General features: G+C 39.2%; 1 protein-coding gene across 4 annotated transcripts in view; it reads left to right on the forward strand.

The window, feature by feature from the left end:
- Positions 1-18,175, forward strand: part of MAP4K4 (mitogen-activated protein kinase kinase kinase kinase 4) — a 164,005-nt gene extending 145,830 nt beyond the window's left edge. For all 4 annotated transcript variants that reach the window (XM_075590401.1, XM_075590403.1, XM_075590404.1 and 1 more), the window contains 9 exons: positions 2,559-2,676; positions 4,623-4,793; positions 7,095-7,238; positions 8,508-8,642; positions 9,890-9,990; positions 10,608-10,757; positions 12,282-12,441; positions 13,084-13,223; positions 14,644-18,175. In XM_075590401.1, the coding sequence (XP_075446516.1) occupies positions 2,559-2,676; positions 4,623-4,793; positions 7,095-7,238; positions 8,508-8,642; positions 9,890-9,990; positions 10,608-10,757; positions 12,282-12,441; positions 13,084-13,223; positions 14,644-14,727 (1,203 nt within the window). In that variant the 3' untranslated portion in view covers positions 14,728-18,175. The remainder of the gene's footprint in view (positions 1-2,558; positions 2,677-4,622; positions 4,794-7,094; positions 7,239-8,507; positions 8,643-9,889; positions 9,991-10,607; positions 10,758-12,281; positions 12,442-13,083; positions 13,224-14,643) is intronic.
- Positions 18,176-18,809: the final 634 nt, after the last annotated feature.

Consider the following 18,809-nt stretch of genomic DNA (forward strand, 5'->3'; position numbering starts at 1 on the left):
TGTTGTTGAACACAGGAGAATTGATGATCCTTCACTGAGTCTTAAAATATTTTCACGTTTCCTTAAATGCTTATAGGCCTTTTCGGCTTCTATTGTTGCTATTTCCTATTAATAGGCAACTTGCAATATGCCTATTAACTCATGTATTGTAAAGTTGGATAATAACAGGCTAGTTACTACTGTTGTTATTTTAAGTTTATATTTTCATAAAGTCAGAGATAGTAACGCCCCAAAACAGTCGCAGCACCATAATTTTTGTGTTCATATAAATGAGTGCAGGTTACCAGCATTTTAGATGATAAAATCGACATTAAAAAAAACTTGGCTTGTATTTGCTTTATTCACCGAATTGCTGCTTGAAGGACCAGCCATATTCCTCACTTCTTGAAGTTTAGTGAAGATTAAAAATGAAATCATTCTTATCCATAAAATGTGTGGAAATTTTTTTAGCATCTCTAGAAGAAAAAATCACATTTGTATTTGGGTTTAACACTATAAATGAGATTGGCAGACCTAGGCAACTTGAAACCTTTGAGACAGAGAATGTGAGATTACATTTATTTCCTTTTGATTCATTGTTTGAACATGAGCACTAAGGCGTTTGCAAGCACCTTGACCGTAACACATGTTTTGTTAGGGCATGCACACACTGATCTATAAGCAGTACACACACACAAACACCAGTCGGTGTATCATCCCAGTAATGATTTCTCTCTCTCCAATACATCCTTAAATGAATCCTAACATTAATACTAAACAACAGTAATAGCTCCATTTTTTTTAAATATGTGTATCTTTGTTCGTTCCCAATGTTTCAATCTCCTTCCCTTAATGTAAGGCAGTGCACCCTTCATAAACCCCATTTCCCGAGAGATTTGCATTTGCACACTCGTTTTGCCACCCTGAGGTTGAGATGTTGGGCAGTCTGCGTAGTTAAGTAGAAACAAAGCTGCCTGTGCACTGTGCAAGCTTCTGTTGTCCAATGCTCTTCTTTATTAAAGCTGTGCCTGTCTGTAGTAGGAGGTACAGCTCTTGGTGATATATGGTGACCTGTACAACACCGAGCTTGTTTATTGTTGTGCGCGTGCTGCTGCTTCTGTGTGTTTGGGTTCTGTAATGCTTCTATTTACCCGATTGGCAAGAAATATATTTGTCCAACTTACTACCATGTTTATTTAATTTTAGCTTTCTGTTTTATTTGCATTTTTATACCTTGGTGGCAGTGCTGTTTGCGTCCATGTATTCCTCTCATATACATAAAGTATGTACAGCAGTTTTGAAAAAAAAAAATATATATATAATATATATACACACACACACACACAAACAGTCTTTTATAGCTTGCTCCAACAAACTGAATAAGAAACATACGTGCACTTGAATATCACTTTTATCTTCCATTTGTTTTTCTGTGTTGCATATCACACTAGTAGGCTCCACCTAATGTACAGTATGTAATCTTTCTATGTATCCTAAAATAAGCAATGTGTCATTGACATCAATCTTACAGACACTGACACGCTGTCGGCACATCTTTTACACGTATTTCATTGGGCGCTCACGGAACACGTTCCATATTTCCGTTAGCAGCCTGGCTAGCTGTGTGTGTAAACAGTGGACACACAGGATTCTGGGTTTGGGCACACAAATTGGCACGTGATGCGTCACTTGTACCTTCCAAATCGACTTCTTAGTCTGCTTCATGTTACATAGAAAGCAAATAGAACCATCCATTGTATATTACCTAGAAACATATGGTACCTATGATATCTTGGCAACTGTCATATTTGATTTATTAACAAAATAATTAAAACCATGTATATGCCCAAACATGATCAAGAGAAAAAAAAACTGGCATTCTCTTTTCCTAAAAACAATATTTTCTTACAGAAAATAACACTTTATCGCTTATTCTTTACAGGGACACTGATAGTCCAAATAAATATTAAACCTTTTCACAGGAGACTTTCATCACATGCTGCTTGTAATGTGGCACATTGTAATAGGAAAAAAAAAGGTAAACTGCCAAATGTAACCAAATTCAACCTTTTCATGAAGCTGTGGCACATAAACTGATGACAAAGCACGCAGCAGCTAACAGGGGAGGGTGTTCATTTCAACAGCATCACGTAGCGTTTGTACATGAATGTGACTTTGTATATGAAACCTTGAGTGGTAGGTTGATAAGGTTCCTAATGGAGGACATTAGTTGTGATTTGGATGTTGGTGGTTTAAGGAAGAATGTTTCCTTGAACACTGATGGGTCTTTGTTTTTTGTTTTGTTTTCCAACAAAACAAAGTTGATAGGATTTAGTCTCTGTTTTGAAAGGTGGTAAGACTACATATCTTTCTATTATAAGCAGCCTGTCACATTTAATCATTTCAGTTTAGTTTTTCACCTCACCGCCCTTTAATACTGCATTTTTAAGCACTGTAACCCACATGCTTCCATTGTTGTTGCCTAATGTATAAATTCATATATACTCCAGTAAACATTTGCTTCTTGCTCCTCTGTGTGCTTTGATAATCTAATGACCTTGTTTCTCCTTGCGTTGCAGACTCAGTCCGCTAGTAACACTCTCCAGAAACACAAATCGTCGTCTTCATTCACACCTTTCATAGACCCTCGGTTATTACAGATTTCTCCATCTAGTGGCACCACTGTAACATCCGTGGGTAAGTATTTCATCACACAGACACAGACTTTTTATTCTGTATACCGTGCTAATCATTGAATCTGTGGGTGCAAGATCATGTCAGCCAAATATATTATAGTAAATATAGACTCAATATAGAATGTCATTTTGTAGTGAAATATCAGAGAGCTGTATGTATTGCAAAACAGAGGGCAATATAAGTAAAGTTATTATTTCAGCGTGTTCATCTGAACATTTTACTTGTTTAAAAATGTTCAAATAATATCTAAAATTAATTTTAACAAAAATCCTGCAATCTAGAAATATGTTGTGCGTGTGTGTGTGTTTTTTTTTTTTTTTGGTAGATAAAGTTTAATTGATTGTTTCAGAATTGGATAATTGGATAGAAATGCTTATTTTACTATTTGCATCTGAATGTTGTATTTATAATGTGTGCTCCAGCCTAACAGCTACCCTGCTTCTAACAACCTCTGCATTGTTGTTGAATTTACCTAACTCAGGCAGGAGTGACGTCTTTACAGTTATTCCGTGCCACAGCAGCATAGATTACCTTCTGGAAACCCCTGGGGCTTATTTAAAGACAGCTACACGACCACAAGGCAAACCAGCACAGGGGTGAAAAAGAAATCCAAACACGTATTTATTCACAAAACTGCGATTTACCCATCATCAGTTGGCACCGGCCATTAGCAGACGTGCATACTAGCTGACCCATGGTGCAGTTTTTAGCTAATCGGGATTTCCGAGGGAACGTTGTGGACATGGGAGTTCTGATTGTGATCAGATATTGATTTCAGATCAGATGTCTATGAAGATGGTGTAATTCAATGTAAAACATTTAAGCAGCAGTCTGTGCTGATCACCATTTGTTTTAACATTTTTATTTTATTCTTTTTTTACTTTAAGATATCTTTTTGCCCTTTCTAATACTGTTGTTTTTTTTTTTTTTTTCCCGTCAGGAAATATATGCGTTAAAAGTATTAAGTGTCCAGGAGCTTAAGAAAAGCATGCTTTTTAATGCAATTTGGGGACGTTGTATGAGTTAATCTCGTATAGGCCTCTTGGGGGCATTGCTGATTTAAATAGTTTTCAAATTGGATGGGTTGCTGACCCCCCCTGGTGGTGAAGTTATTAAAGGCGCCTTCACCAGTATGATATTACAAAATATAATTTCACAAACTGCACGTCATTCCTTTCTCCCATCCATAGTATCGGAACTGCACTTTTAAGTAATGCTGCTGCAACCTCTATATTGCATGCTTTACTTGCTGGTCAAATTTATAATGGCTGCCTTCATGATGTTTTGATATTTGTCCCATAAACACATTCACATTATTTTCCATGCTACAGATCAGGATTGGAATCGGGAGCTGGGGGTGGGGTTCCCCAGAGCTGAATTGTGCTATTTCCAGTGGTGGGGAACCCTTCCTTCCCGAGGTACTAATGAGTGAAGTTACTGGCTTGAAATCTGCCTCCTGGGGAAACGAAATAATTGCCAAATCTTTCACGTCACGCAGATCAATATGTATTCACAACTTTCAATTGGACGGCCAATTAAAGCCTCTTTCAAAAAAAAAAAAAAAAACCCCAGGTGATAATACCGGTATCTTCACCCGTTAGTATTAGGGTAGATCTGGTTGAATCCTCCCCCCAATCTCCCCACCACCCTCCGATTCCAAACCTGTGTATGCATTTTTAATTAATATAATATAAAAATGGATTTGCTGCTTTAATTGGAAAAAAGAAAACTGCTAATATTGTAGGAATTCTATAAATGTGATGCTGAGTACAGTACATTGTTATACAAGTAATGCACCGCCTGCCCTCCCCTGCTTGCTCTATGCAGTGTAAAATTGAAGTGAAACGAGAGATCTGTTGTCATTAAACATTTTGGTTGCTTATATCTTTCAGGTACATACATGCGCACGCTGGAGGCTAACCTTAAAAATACTAATTTTATTTTAGTGGGATTTTCCGGTGAAGCACTGAGGCCGGATGCTATGAGGCAAGATCCCACACGGAAAGGATCAGTTGTTAATGTTAATCCCACTAATACACGGCCACAGAGTGACACACCGGAGATTCGAAAATACAAGAAGAGATTCAATTCGGAGATTTTGTGTGCTGCATTGTGGGGTATGTTTATGGAAGCACTGTTCCATCTTCATGTTGATACCCTGGATCTATGTAGAAGGGACAATCACTCTGCCGTTATAGCTATTACCTACATTCTTCTGTTAATTGGTTCTTGTATGGAGCAAGCAGTGTATATATCAGGGGTGGGCACAGAGCGGCCCACGGGATGGTTGCCTGTGGCCACCTCTCCCCAGCACCCATCTGTGGTTCGGGTGGCGGAGGCAGCAGGATGGCGGGAGCCCACCCAGGTGGCCGTAATAGGGAAGTTTGGACCGACCAGAAGTCAGTCCCAACTTCCGTAATCGCCATCTAGATGGGCTCCAGCCGTGCTGCTGCCCCCACCGCCCACACTATTGGCAGGGGCCGGGGGCAGAAGGGAGATGAATTAAGAGATGAAGGGGGCTGAGTGAGAGAAAGGGAGGTGGAGAGTGGGGGGTAAAACGTGGTAGGGGACATGCAGGTGAGAATTAGACCATGTGGGGGAGAAGCTGGTGAGGAGGGGAGCTTTGGTAAGCTTCGCGGCCCACAGACTTGGGCCTCATCCAGACTGAGTGAGTGCGCTGGCGCTCGAGCGCCGTGACATCAGGCGCTCATGTTGCCCGGGCGTTTCCTGGCCAGCTAGTTGCTTGAGTGGAGTGGAGCGTGCCCATTACGTCACGTGAGCAGTTCACTCTCATTGGCTGAACTGCGCACGTGAATGCAACAAATTTTAAAATGTTGTCTCCGCAAGCAGCAGAGCGCGAAGCGCTCACGAGCATGTGCCTGGGCACTCTGGACCAACACATTGTCGCAATCTGTTTGATTGCACTGAGCACGAGCGTGCATTTGCGCTTGTCTTCACCCTGGACGCAGCCTAATGTCTGGTCCGTGAAGCTAACCAAGCTTTTCCTCCAGCTAAACTCTGTGTGTCTGTATGTCTGTATACAAATAAGGTGTGCAAATGATCATTATTATAGTGATACAGATAGATGTAGAGTGTTTAAATGTGCTGCCACGAGGTCTCACACACAAACCAAGGCATATAAACAAATAGCAATAGTCAAAGGCGCAACAATATAGAGTTAAATGTGGGAGTCTGGATAGACTGTAGCAACTATCATGAGGCTCCTAGATAGTGCAGATGTATCAAAGTCCCAAACTGATGTGACCCTGAAAGTAATAAGAAAAAATATGGTGAAATACTGTAAAACTGGATTTATATGCGCAAAGGTGGACAGCTACTTACAGCGTAGCAGACAGATACAGCATTTTGGGTATTAATGCCCACATGGCTGAAATGGTGGAAGTCGGCGTCTCCGTCTCCCCTCCGGTACATCTTGACATAGCTGTTTGCTCCAGAGATCAAATCTCGCGGTTTTTCTCCTTCCTGGTCCACTCTGGTGACGTTAGTTGGTTGTGGGGAATCCGTCAGCTGTAGCTGTCCTGCAGCTGGTTAGCCTCCGATCAGCCCATCCACTAAGACTATGGCACTGTGCAGGGCCGTATGATCTGGTGCGCAGCAGGTTAGGCCCAAAGTGTTAAAACCCTACGCGTTTTGTTTCAAGTAGAAGCCGCCTCGGGTATGTCATGTGGTATGTCCACATTCTTTATATAGGTGTAGATATCATATAATTGTTTCATTGCTCACTGAAACTCTGCAAATCACACAGGGTTTCTAGAGTTTAAATGCATATGTGTGTGTATATGTATGTACAGTATGTGTGAAAATATACATGCATATTTTCACACATACTGTACATACATATATACACACACGTATATGTGCGCGTGTGTGTGTGTAATATATATTTGTACCATGCATCCTGAAGACCAGCGGCCCACCAAGCGCCAACAGACTTCTGACATTTGCATTCATGTTATCACTTTGGTAGCACTTGGTACCAAGTACTTCTATAGGGCAACATATAAGATGAACTGATTTTGCCCGAGGTCCTATGGTGCTCCCTTTAGGCATTCAGCTTTGTTTCTCACATTAATGACAAGTCCTACATTCGTAATTATCGAAAGCAGACAAATCGTTAAAGAAGCTGCAGCATCCTTTTGCCAAAGTGTTCTGTTTCATTATACAGGATAATCTGCACGGCCATTCATTTGTTTTTCCTTCATTTAAGCCAGTCGTGATTTGTTCAGTGTACCTGTGCCTATGTCATATGTTTATGTGAAAATCCTATCTGCTCCCTTTTTTACTGTACATAGGGAAGCTTTGTTTGCTCAATAAGTAAATCAAATGACGTATTTTGTAGTCGTTGGTACAAACTGTTGCTGTCTGTGTTAATAAGCGTGTTGTGTTTTCATGTGCAGGTGTTAATTTGTTGGTGGGAACTGAAAGTGGACTCATGTTGTTGGATAGAAGTGGTCAGGGGAAAGTGTACCCTCTAATCAATCGAAGACGGTTTCAGCAGATGGACGTGCTTGAAGGCCTCAATGTTTTGGTTACAATATCAGGTAATGTCCCAGATTGCATATGCTGTACACACAGTAAATGTGGTGTCGATAAATCTATTTTTAACCTTATGCAGGCATACCCCGGTTTAAGGACACTCACTTTAAGAACACTCACGAGTAATGACATATCGCCCAATAGGCAAACGACAGCTCGCGAATGCGCCTGTCAGCACGTCCTGAACAGCAATACGGCTCCCTACCTGTACTGAAGCTGTGCGCAAGCGGGGAGACTATAGAGCCTGTTACAAATGCGTTATTTACATCAGTTATGCACGTATAGGACGATTGCCGTACAGTACATGCATCGATAAGTGGGAAAAAAGGTAGTGCTTCACTTTAAGTAAATTTTCGCTTTACATACATGCTCCGGACCCATTGCGTATGTTAATGCGGGGTATGCCTGTACTAAGCAATCTAGACACATTAGTCTATTCATTTCCCCGAGTTGTTACGTGTCTGCCAGCTCCAGAAGGAGTTACAGGCATACCCCGCATTAACGTACGCAATGGGACCGGAGCATGTGTGTAAAGCGAAAATGTACTTAAAGTGAAGCACAGCCTTTTCCCCACTTATCGATGCATGTACTGTACTGCAATCGTCATATACGTGCATAACTGATGTAAATAATGCATGTGTAACAGGCTCTAAAGTCTCCCCGCTTGCGCACAGCTTTGGTACAGGTAGGGAGCCGTATTGCTGTTCAGGACGTGCTGACTGGCGCATGCGTGAGCTGCCGTTTGCCTATTGAGCGAGATGTACTTACTTGCGAGTGTACTTAAAGTGAGTGTCCTTAAACCGGGGTATGCCTGTATATGGCAGAAGACTGCTTGGTAAATATGGGCCATAATCCTGTAAGTGGGATTCGGGGCAGTAGGATTAGGCTGTGTTTTACTAAGCTGATGTTCCTTATCTTTTATAGTTCTACATAGCGGTATCAGCATGTATAGAGTTTCAGAAATCTTGGCAGTCTCTTCCTCGTGTAGTCAATGCTTGCAATGTCCACTTAGTGTGTCTTATTTATGAGATGAGGCTTACCCTGCCTCACCCTTTACCATTTACCTTTAGTACAATTCTTAGCTGCCTGCATGGAATCATGTTTATAATGACCTGCGCTGTCATAGAAAGAACTAACTAATGGGCACCCATAATGTTTTACAAAATCTGGATGGCAGATTTATACAACATGATGATTTTATTCTCGGCTGATCTACTGAGATATGTAACTGGAGTGTTGAGATGAGTATATAACCAATTGTTTTTTATCACCAGGAAAAAAGAACAAGCTGCGAGTTTATTACTTGTCCTGGTTAAGAAATAAAATTCTGCACAATGACCCGGAAGTTGAGAAAAAACAAGGGTGGACAACCGTGGGGGACTTGGAAGGCTGTGTGCATTATAAAGTTGGTAAGTATTACATTTAAAGTGTACTTTCATGTATTTATAGTGGAGATGAACCTTCGTAATCTAAAGTTGCAGGCTGTCTTTAATGCATAGGGAGCTGTTTGACTATTTCTGAATGCATACATTAAGAATGTTCACAAACCTTTGTTTGTAAGTTTAATAATGATTGTCCAATTGACCATTAGTGTACCAAGATTTCCTGTCCACACATGTATTTGGATTTATGGTTGCCAGTCATGCATCATTCAAGTGAGTTGCTGGATTTCAGTGGAGTAGAACTTTGGCAAAAGAGTGCAGATCTGGCTAGAACGTAGCAATTTCTTTTAGTTCTTTCTTCCTCTGCACCATGCTTCTGATTCTTCTCTCCATCATCTATGAATGACCGACAACCAGAAATGCATATGAAAAATAATGTAACATGGTTCTTAGCCATATGATGAAGGGAAGGAATACAACAATTCCTTTCCTTCATGATTCCTATTTATATAATATAAAGAGAGACTTTATCTGTATGTCTTTATATAAATATATATTTATCTGTATGTCTTTATATAAATAAAGACATACAATACAATACAAAAATAGTTCTTATTTATTTAAATACTATTTTCCCTTGAGCTCAATCCTGTGACTACCAACCTTGTTACATGGGTACTTTCTTTGTAAGGAAATCTTTTATTAAATGAGCGAGTGAAAGGATACAGAAAACAACTGTTTGCATACAAAGGAGATCATATTGATGCTTTTGGATTTCCTACCATCACTACAACAGACACACAGTCATTTTGAAGTGACACTAAAGAGACCGGATTTTGTGTGGCAGGGTTGTTAAATTCAGCTTTGAACGACTGAAATGACCAAAAGGGCACACGCTCTTACATACCTTTCTGCGTAGGATTTGTGTGTGTGTGGCAGGTAAACATGTACAGTATGTTTAAAGCTACTGCATAACTTGGCTAATTTTGCTATGGCATAGCTTAAGTACAGGTCAATGCATATTTTCAGGAGAAACATGTTGATTGAACTCTTTGCATCTAAAAATATAAAGCACCTTTCAATGAATAAAATTGCTAATTATTCTTACCTATTTTTGTATGTGATGTGCTCAGCCTTAAAAGCATTAGGATTTACCTAACGCAAATAAATGTGTGATTTGCCACAGTCCTGAGACACCTGTTTCGCATGACTTTGTTGAAACGGTGAGAGTTACAGTATTAGTAAGTTGATCATATATTTTCTTTTTATTTTAGTAAAATATGAGCGCATCAAGTTTTTGGTAATTGCTTTGAAGAGTTCAGTGGAAGTGTATGCTTGGGCACCAAAGCCATACCACAAGTTTATGGCTTTCAAGGTAAGCAGTTGGTTAAGATACTGTATATAAAGTGGGTTTTCCCATCCCCCCTTAATCAAACTACAGAGAAACTGTGCAGCAAAATGTTCACTATTATGGCTGGGAATGCAGGCTCCGTGTATATTCCATAATATGAGATGTACATTTTAGGCAACTAAGACAAACGGGGGAAAAAACAATCACCAGTCATCATGTGCTCCATTCACCATATTGCACTGTAAACACTATTTGTACAAAGCAAGATTAATGGCAGCAAAATAATATCCCCAACGAGAACAGGGTTCTCCTTATGTGGAACTGTGAAAGCAAAATACAAATCCAGCTTTGTGTTCTGCTGCATTAAAGGTACAGTTGACTTAAAATATCTAAATTTTTGGGAATTATTTATATAATGTCACATTTTGTAGGCTGCTATCTCAGTCCTGTCCTCTACGACATTGTAATCACATGTAACTATGTTCTAAAGAAAGATCGTACCACTGGCTCCAAGGCAACAGAGGTGACAGGTCACATCTCGTGGGGGGGCCTTGTTTCAGTGAAAGTGTTGGAAGAGCAGCGTTGCTGAGTTTCCTTACATCGCTCTGTAAAGTCACAGTTTTCTGTTTGATTTCTTCCAGTCTTTTGGAGAATTGGGACATAGACCGTTGCTGGTAGACTTGACGGTAGAGGAAGGACAGAGGTTAAAAGTGATCTATGGCTCCTTTTCTGGATTCCATGCAGTGGATGTGGACTCGGGAGCAGTCTATGATATTTATCTACCAACACATGTAAGAATTATTCAATGTTTCTGCATTTATTTCCATTGGTTTTCTGAATTTCAAAGTAATATACACAGAGTTCCAGGGTGGTGCTCTCATACAAGCAATTAACCAATTATTCACCAGTGTGCAAATTAATAAGACTAGCAGAGCCTTGTGAAATTAACTTGGTGCAGTGAACGTGATGATCTACAGCCTACTAAACAGACCATAATAATGTTGCACACTTCTTTAAAGTGACTTAGTGAATTGACAAACACAAGTGCAAGTGAAAAATAAATTCAATTGGAAAAATCCTCCACTCAACCTTCAAATAAGAAACTGTTTCTCAGTTTCTTCAAATGGTATTCATCCAGGAAAAAATGAGGGAGCGAAGGATAACACCAGGTATATAAAAGAGAGAAACAATGGGGTAATATCGTAGGGGTTCTCATGAAAATCTGCAGTATTCTCCAATGGTTGTACTCCCAATACTATGAAACAATGGTAGGCACATCAAAATCAGTGACATAATTGTTGTAAGTTTTTTACAGCCAGCCAAATATTGTAGTTCGCTTTATAAAAAAAAACCATACAGAACAGTTCTTAGATCAGCTTTAATACGTGTTCTATTTCAACTCCGTACCATTTATTGGGTATAGTACACTGGAGTTTAATTGTGGACATTTGCCTGTTGGTTAAAGTTCCACTTTCCAATTTATTTATACACCAAATAGATAAGATTGGACTTGCATGAAAGTTAAAGATGGATAAATAATAGTAAATCAGTGGTAAATATAGCCCCAAGGATTATTATCGTTAATAGGGTGAATGAACCAACTTGCCCAAGCCAGACTTTATTTATTAAAACCTATTTGTTTTAAACATATTCATAGTACTGCACTAACAAGACCTTTGCGTTTTGATCTGACAACTCTGCTAAAATATTTCTGTCAGTCTGCCATATAGACAGATATGCCAATATCTTTCACAAATTTTGTGCAAAATTAGCATTTGTTGCAATTTATTTTATTATAAAAGTTTGCTTGGCAATTTGCAAAAACGTACAACATTTTCACCAGATTGCCGTATATAAAGGACCATGTGACACTGCTTGTTGACTTATTGCATGCCACACTTTTCCTGTTTTTTGCAAATTTTTATGGCACGTTTCACCTGGTTTGTGATCTTCAGCAAACACTTTGCAAATCTCTACTCCTGTATATCGCACTGAACAAAAAACGAATGTATTTCATGTTTGTGGCACACTATAATCACGGAAATCATTGGGAATGGCACTTCTCAATGAAGCTAACAAAATACAATTCCTCCATATATTAATATTATGTGCAGCTCAATGAAAGTAGATAATTGAAAGATATTCCACAATCTATGCATGGAGCCAATTTTGCACATTCATGCCCCATTAATGGATCTGAAAGCTATTGGGTGGCTGGAATATGCAGAACTCTTAAAAGCGCTCCCTTCACATGATTCAGTAAACTTGTTGCAGGCTGATTTATTTAGAAATGGTTTTGTTTGTTTTATTTATAGATTCAGAGCAGCATCCAGCCACATGCAATCATTATTCTCCCAAATACAGATGGCATGGAGCTGTTGGTGTGTTACGAAGATGAAGGAGTTTATGTTAATACATATGGCAGGATCACCAAAGATGTGGTTCTACAGTGGGGAGAGATGCCTACATCAGTTGGTACGTGTCAAATAGAAATCAAGTATGATGTAGAGCACTTTGGTAGCTTCTATCGTTACATTAATGTCTGGGGACACTACCGTGTAGTGAAATAGCATCACAGAATGTTTGAAACTGGAGTTAGAAAACCAAGCATCAAATAGGGTCTGAGGTTTACAGCAGATCGGAAAATGGGAAGACTTGGTGGGCCAAGAGGTTCATAGTTCCTGTCAAATTCTATGTTTCAATGTTGGGAGTTCTTCATATCTGAAATGAGTCCATAGATTGTAGCACTACACATCTTTAGCGCTAACTTTTATGTTGATGCTATGTACAATGTTCAGAATTCTGGACTATTTTGACATAGTTGGGGTGCAGAGTTGGTTAAGAAAAATGTTGCAATAGTTTGAAAATATTTTATAGTCGGTGGGTACTACTGTCTATTGTGTATATATTTTCTGCTAAAAAGTAATACAGCTCTAGTATTAACCATGTCACATTGCATGTATGTGCAGTTATAAAGGAGTTTACATGTAATGCTGAGCATTTCCACGTGGGTGTTACTTACCGTTACACTCGGCCTCTATTTCTGTTGTATCTTTTAAAAGTTGACGTGTTGTTTTCTTATTTATATAAATCTTTTTTTTTTTTTTTTATATGTAGCATATATCCGATCGAACCAGATAATGGGATGGGGTGAAAAAGCCATTGAGATACGATCAGTAGAAACTGGCCACTTGGATGGAGTGTTTATGCACAAAAGGGCACAAAGGCTTAAATTCTTATGTGAACGGAATGATAAGGTACAGTTTTTGTTTTCCAGGTGTGCTGGGAGGAGTGGGTGGGGAGGGCATTATTTTATTTGAAGCTTCAGAATTGAGAACATTTTGTCTACTCGTCCAGTATGAAGAAAGGTGTTGAGTTTACTAAAACATTAATTTTCTATTAAAGTCTTATAAGTCTTAGTAACTTTGAGTCATTCTGTTGAAAGTGAAACATGAATTTTGCTAACTCAATAAAAGAAAATACCTACCGAGCAAAGAGATGACATTGGACACAATTAAGTAAATCGTTGACAGAGAAGGATTTAGGAGTGCTCGTAGACAGCAGGTCTAGCAATAGTGCCCAATGTCAGGCAGTAGCTGTGATGGCAAATAAGATATTATCTTGCATAAAATAGGGTATGGGAGGAAGTAAAGCATCATATGCCACTGTAAAAGTCATTAGTAATGTTAGATGTAGTGAAGTGCTTAAAACTCTAACCTTTCCAGAACAGAAGGATTTAGGAAGTCAGACAGGCTGTTCGAACTTCCAAAGGAACCAAGAAAAGGGCAAGCTGCCTCAGTCGACAATAAGTCACTGGGTTGTAATGGATATCAGGGAGGCCTATACTATCCAGAAGATTCCAGCCTCAGAGCTGGTAAAGACCCATTCTACAAGAGCACATCATGCGAAAGTGCAGGCTTTCCCCGCAAAATTATGCAGGGTAGCAATATGGACTTCAATTAATACGTTTATTAAATACTATTCTTTGGATGTGCATGCCTCAGCATGCGCATGCTTTGGCTGGAAGGTCCTGCAGTCATTTGTCACCACTTAAATAAAAGATGATATTTAAGTCAGGAGTGTGGTGTTCTAGGATCCCCCTTTTTAGTTCGGTACTACTTTGGCAAGTCCCATTCCTGACCCCTACCATGTGAACAACCAGGAAAATAGTTGCCTAATTTAACTATCATTTTCTTTTCCTGGACAGTCCATACATGGCAGTGCTCACTAATTCCATCCCAAGAGTTATTAAGTCTAAGATATTAATGTTTCTAGTTCTATATTTCAGCTTTTGTACGTAGACTACCTGGGGTGAAAAGGAGGGACAATTTATGGTCCTTACACAGGTAGAGATGTATGTCCTATCTCAGTAGGATGGTGGAACTTAAATCATTGGTTAGCACTGCCATGGATGGACTCTCCAAGAAAAGAAAATTACGGTACTGTAAGTTAGGTAACCATTTTCTTTCCCCCCCCTTATGAGACCTCATTGGATAATGCGTCACTGGAATTTTTTGTTTGCTTTCCTCTGGATCAATAAACTGTCAATACAAATCTAGGATAAGTATCTGTTGTCTAAATGTAACTCTATGGATATGTCTTTTTCAGCCTCATTTACTATGTAACCACATCCGAATGTTCTTCTTAACATTGGTGCACCGTTCTCTCTTTGCACAGGTTTTCTTTGCTTCTGTACGGTCTGGTGGAAGCAGCCAAGTGTATTTCATGACCTTAGGCAGGAGTTCTCTTCTGAGCTGGTAAAAAATGGAACAGAAACTGCTGACACTCCTACAGTCTTCATGATCTCCGTAACTTGAAATCATTTGCAACTGGATTACAACCTGCGCACTGATGTTATTCTATTTGGAAGATGTTCAAGAGGGAGTTTGCATTAACTTAGTGTTTTTTGTTTTTGTTTTTCTAATTTTGGGGCGAAGATGGTAGGATCTTTATGCAGTCTACAAGGCAGCTGGTGCTGTAATGCCTTTATTGGGTGCTAAGTACGTCTAAAGATTTGAAAATAAAAACGAGGTTTCATAACTTAGACGCTTCCTATAACTTTAAATAACTGATTGTCAGTGAGAAGTCCTAAAGATCTCCCGTCTCACAACAAACACTCTGCGGGCATGAAAAATTGAACGGTTTTTAACACAAAAGGGTAGGCAAGGAGAACTCCTCAAACCAGTTTTGACAATGCACAGCCAGGCCAAGTGTTAAGTTTATTTAATGAACTTGTTTTTTAGAATCTGACAAAGGAAGGATCGTATAAGAAAATGTATGTATAAAATGTGAAAGGCAGCAGGTAACATTTTCTTAGACTGAGCAAAGATCTTTGGGCCAATGTGCATTGCTGAGCTTTGCATAATTTCATGCAAAAAGTTGATTTATTTTCTTTCTTTTTGTGTCCCTCTAGAATGTCACAGTATTAGCGCTGCCTCATCTATAGGTGCAAACAATGCTTTCAACAAAGTCTGCACTGTGGAAAGGGAACAAAACAGGGTTGCATAGTTTGACGATCGAGGCAATTCCCAATCAATCTTTCTTATTATTTCTCCTACCTCATTCTTGGCAATGCACAAACTCCTTTGGTGCCACGAGACCTGCAATACATTGCAGACTTCCTTGACACTCAAGGGCTTGATAAAGAAGTCACCTAGTTTTTATGTTAATCACTTACAACATGAATGTGTAATTTTAATACCAAATCTGCCAGATTGATGATTATCGTAACTGGCAGAAGTTGGCATTAACTATGGCACAAATAGCTGGGTGAAGGTGACAGAACACTGATAAGATTCTATTGATTACTTTGGTAAAAGGGCAATTTTTTTTTCTTAACTTATCAATTGCGAATTTATGTTTTCAGCCTGATTCAACAGGGCTTTCACTCGGTGAAATGCAGATGTAGCAACAAGGGGGATCAGTGTTTTAGGCTAGTTCTCTAAACTGTTAAATGTAGGAAACTAGAAAGGACAATGGGAGGGTCGGGCTGGTTCATGAAGGGGCGACGTATTCCTTTACTAAGAATGCAATGCACTAAATCCAATTCTAAGAATGTAGTTAATAATGCTTATCCATAAAACGGCATACTGTACCTGTGTTTTTAGACGTAAGATTCCCAGTTCTGATTTTTTTTTTTTAATGAAATGAAAATATAAAATAGTCCGTTTTATTTTCTGAAAGTTTTGACATTTGTAATAAATGCCTGAACTGTAATAACTTGTTTAATGGCTACATGTTTATTACTTGAGGTTCCTGGAGTGTATAATCGTGGGTGATGTAGCAATGCACAGTTTCATTATAATTCAGCCATTTTTGGAAGATTCTCTTTTCTTTTTGGTGTGGGGTACATTGTTGACAGCTGCCTTAAGCTGTTCATTTGTGAACAGTTTCTATATTTAATATAGTAATATACTACTCTTCCTTATTTTCTGCCATAGTATTACAACTTGTTTTTTTATCTGTGCTAAGTAATACGCAGGGGGGGAGGGGGGGATAAAGTTACTCTTTCATATTTATGCCGAATATATATATTTTCTGGAAGAGCAAACACGCGGCACACATTGATTTGCACGTAAATGAGTGCTGTGAACAGGTCCCGTAGCCTAGACCAGTGGTGGGCAACTCCAGTCCTCAAGGGCCACCAGTAGGTCAGGTTTTCAGGATATCCCTGCTTCAGCACAGGTGGCTCAATCAGTGGCTGAGTCTTTGACTGAGGACTGGAGTTGCCCACCCCTCTCTTAGACTCAACCACTTGGAGTCCTGACTATGGGAGTATTACTCAGCAGCCACCCATTAAGCATACAACATTGTTGTTGTAACCTTATCCCTAATGGCAGAAAAGTCATTTGTAACTTGTTTCAATTTTTTACTGTTGTATTTCATTCCAATAGCACTCAAGAGCAATGCTGATTTGATTTTATTCCTTTTTTTTTTTAATGTGTATGTTCTAAATGACAATAGAAGCAATCAAGAGCAATGAATCCTAATATTTTTCATGGGAGCTCTAAAATGGTCTATCTCAGTGAGTTTTAACGCTGCCTCTGACTCCTCCTTGTGTGGAACATTTTCACCCATAGTTAAGTTCTTGAGGTGTTTGTAGCTGTTTTTTTTTTTTTTTTTTTATCCCTGGTTTACACACAGTTAGAAGAATTCACTGACAATAGGGATGTTATCTGGAAACCGTCCGTTTGATAAATGGTCCCTTTTGTAGCTACTGTAGGTGAACATGTAAATCATCCCTGTCTAACATGAAGGTCTTAGGCTGGCCCCAGTGCCTGCGAGGCTGGCGGCGCGTGCAGCCGAATTCCCCGGTCTGCAGAGCGCTGCAGGGGGACAGACGGGGGAGTGACGGGGGCGCGGCCGTGACGTCACCCGGCAGGTTCACCCTTATTGGCGGAACCGCCGGGGGCGTGACCTAGCGCTCCATCGCTAGTTCCCCTCACAATTTTCTTGCAGGCTGGAAAAACTCAACGCGCCGTGCGGCGGCGGCCCCTCGAAGCGGTCCCGGCCCCATTGCGGGGCGGCTCTTGTCCCGTAGCCAGCGGGGGACCTGGCCTTAGAGTTACTTTCAACCAATGCCACCTTCACTGTTGAAATTGTTGGGTTCAGCTTCCAACAAAACTAAACTGTACCCTACACCAATTGTCAAACAAAAACCAGTATTAACAAAAACCACTACATGTTAAATATGGAGAATCTCTTTAAAGCCGTATGTCACTAATCAAACAATAAATAAAAAATGACTCCTAGATTTAGTTATGCTTAATACATAATACATTTCTGTACGTATGAGTAACCGGAGCTGTATGACTGCAGTGTTGCTTTTTTATCTTATGCACATGTTATGTTGGAGAAAATGTTTACATTTTTTTTGTTAAACTAATGTGCACCACATATTTATGGTTTATTTGAAAGTGACTTTTTTTTTGTGTATTTTAATTTTATTTTTATTTTTTTGCATATTTTTAGTACTACACATTTTGTGACTTATAACCCCAAACTCTTCTGATTAATAATAATGCTGAAAGATAATACAGGTGACAAACTGCATAAACTTACTAATTGTTGAGCTGCAAAGCAGACTTGTGACGAGTAAACCTTTTCAGACATTTTGCAGTGCTATCTAACTTATGTCTACTGTGTATCATGAAAATTCCTGTTCTTTTCCCCTTTTTTTCCTTAAATAAAGTCAAAATGACACCTACAATATGTGGACTTTATTCATTTCATTACAAAATTACACACACAAGAAAAACGTTGACACCACAAAACATGACAAACATTTGAAGTCACTTTGTTCTAAATAGCTTCACATACAGTAGCTGTAAAAAGAAAAGCAGGAGCCAAGCGATCGAATTCACATTTAAAAAGACGAATTCACCATACAATTAAGTTTTTATTTGTATCCTTTGTTTTTCTTTTACCATTTGGTCTTACAAAATTCATTCTTATTGGGTATTTAGTTTTCCGTGCTTATGTTTGGCTAATGATGGCGTTATAATAACTTTTCAAAGCAAAAAAAAAAACGATGGAGATTTACCATTGACCTGTAAACTCTCGGGTATCTTCACATTTTTAAAGAAATGTTACAGAGGTCATGGTCTTTCAACCTATTTTCCCTTTTAAATATCTGCTTAGGAATGTAAGCGAAGCATGCACAAAGCTCTTATCTATTGAAGTCTTCCAGCTGTACCACTCAGGCGTAAATACCGCACCAGATGTAGTAGAGATTGGCTTCATTTCACTGTTTTTGATGACCCAGTTTTGCAAATAGGATAGTTAATACATAGCCAGCAAGATGTCCAGTTTTTTTTTATGTGTGTACACCAATTTGTCATTTT

The sequence above is a fragment of the Ascaphus truei genome, chromosome 3, assembly GCF_040206685.1.
Source record: "Ascaphus truei isolate aAscTru1 chromosome 3, aAscTru1.hap1, whole genome shotgun sequence".
Taxonomy (NCBI): Eukaryota; Metazoa; Chordata; class Amphibia; order Anura; family Ascaphidae; genus Ascaphus; species Ascaphus truei.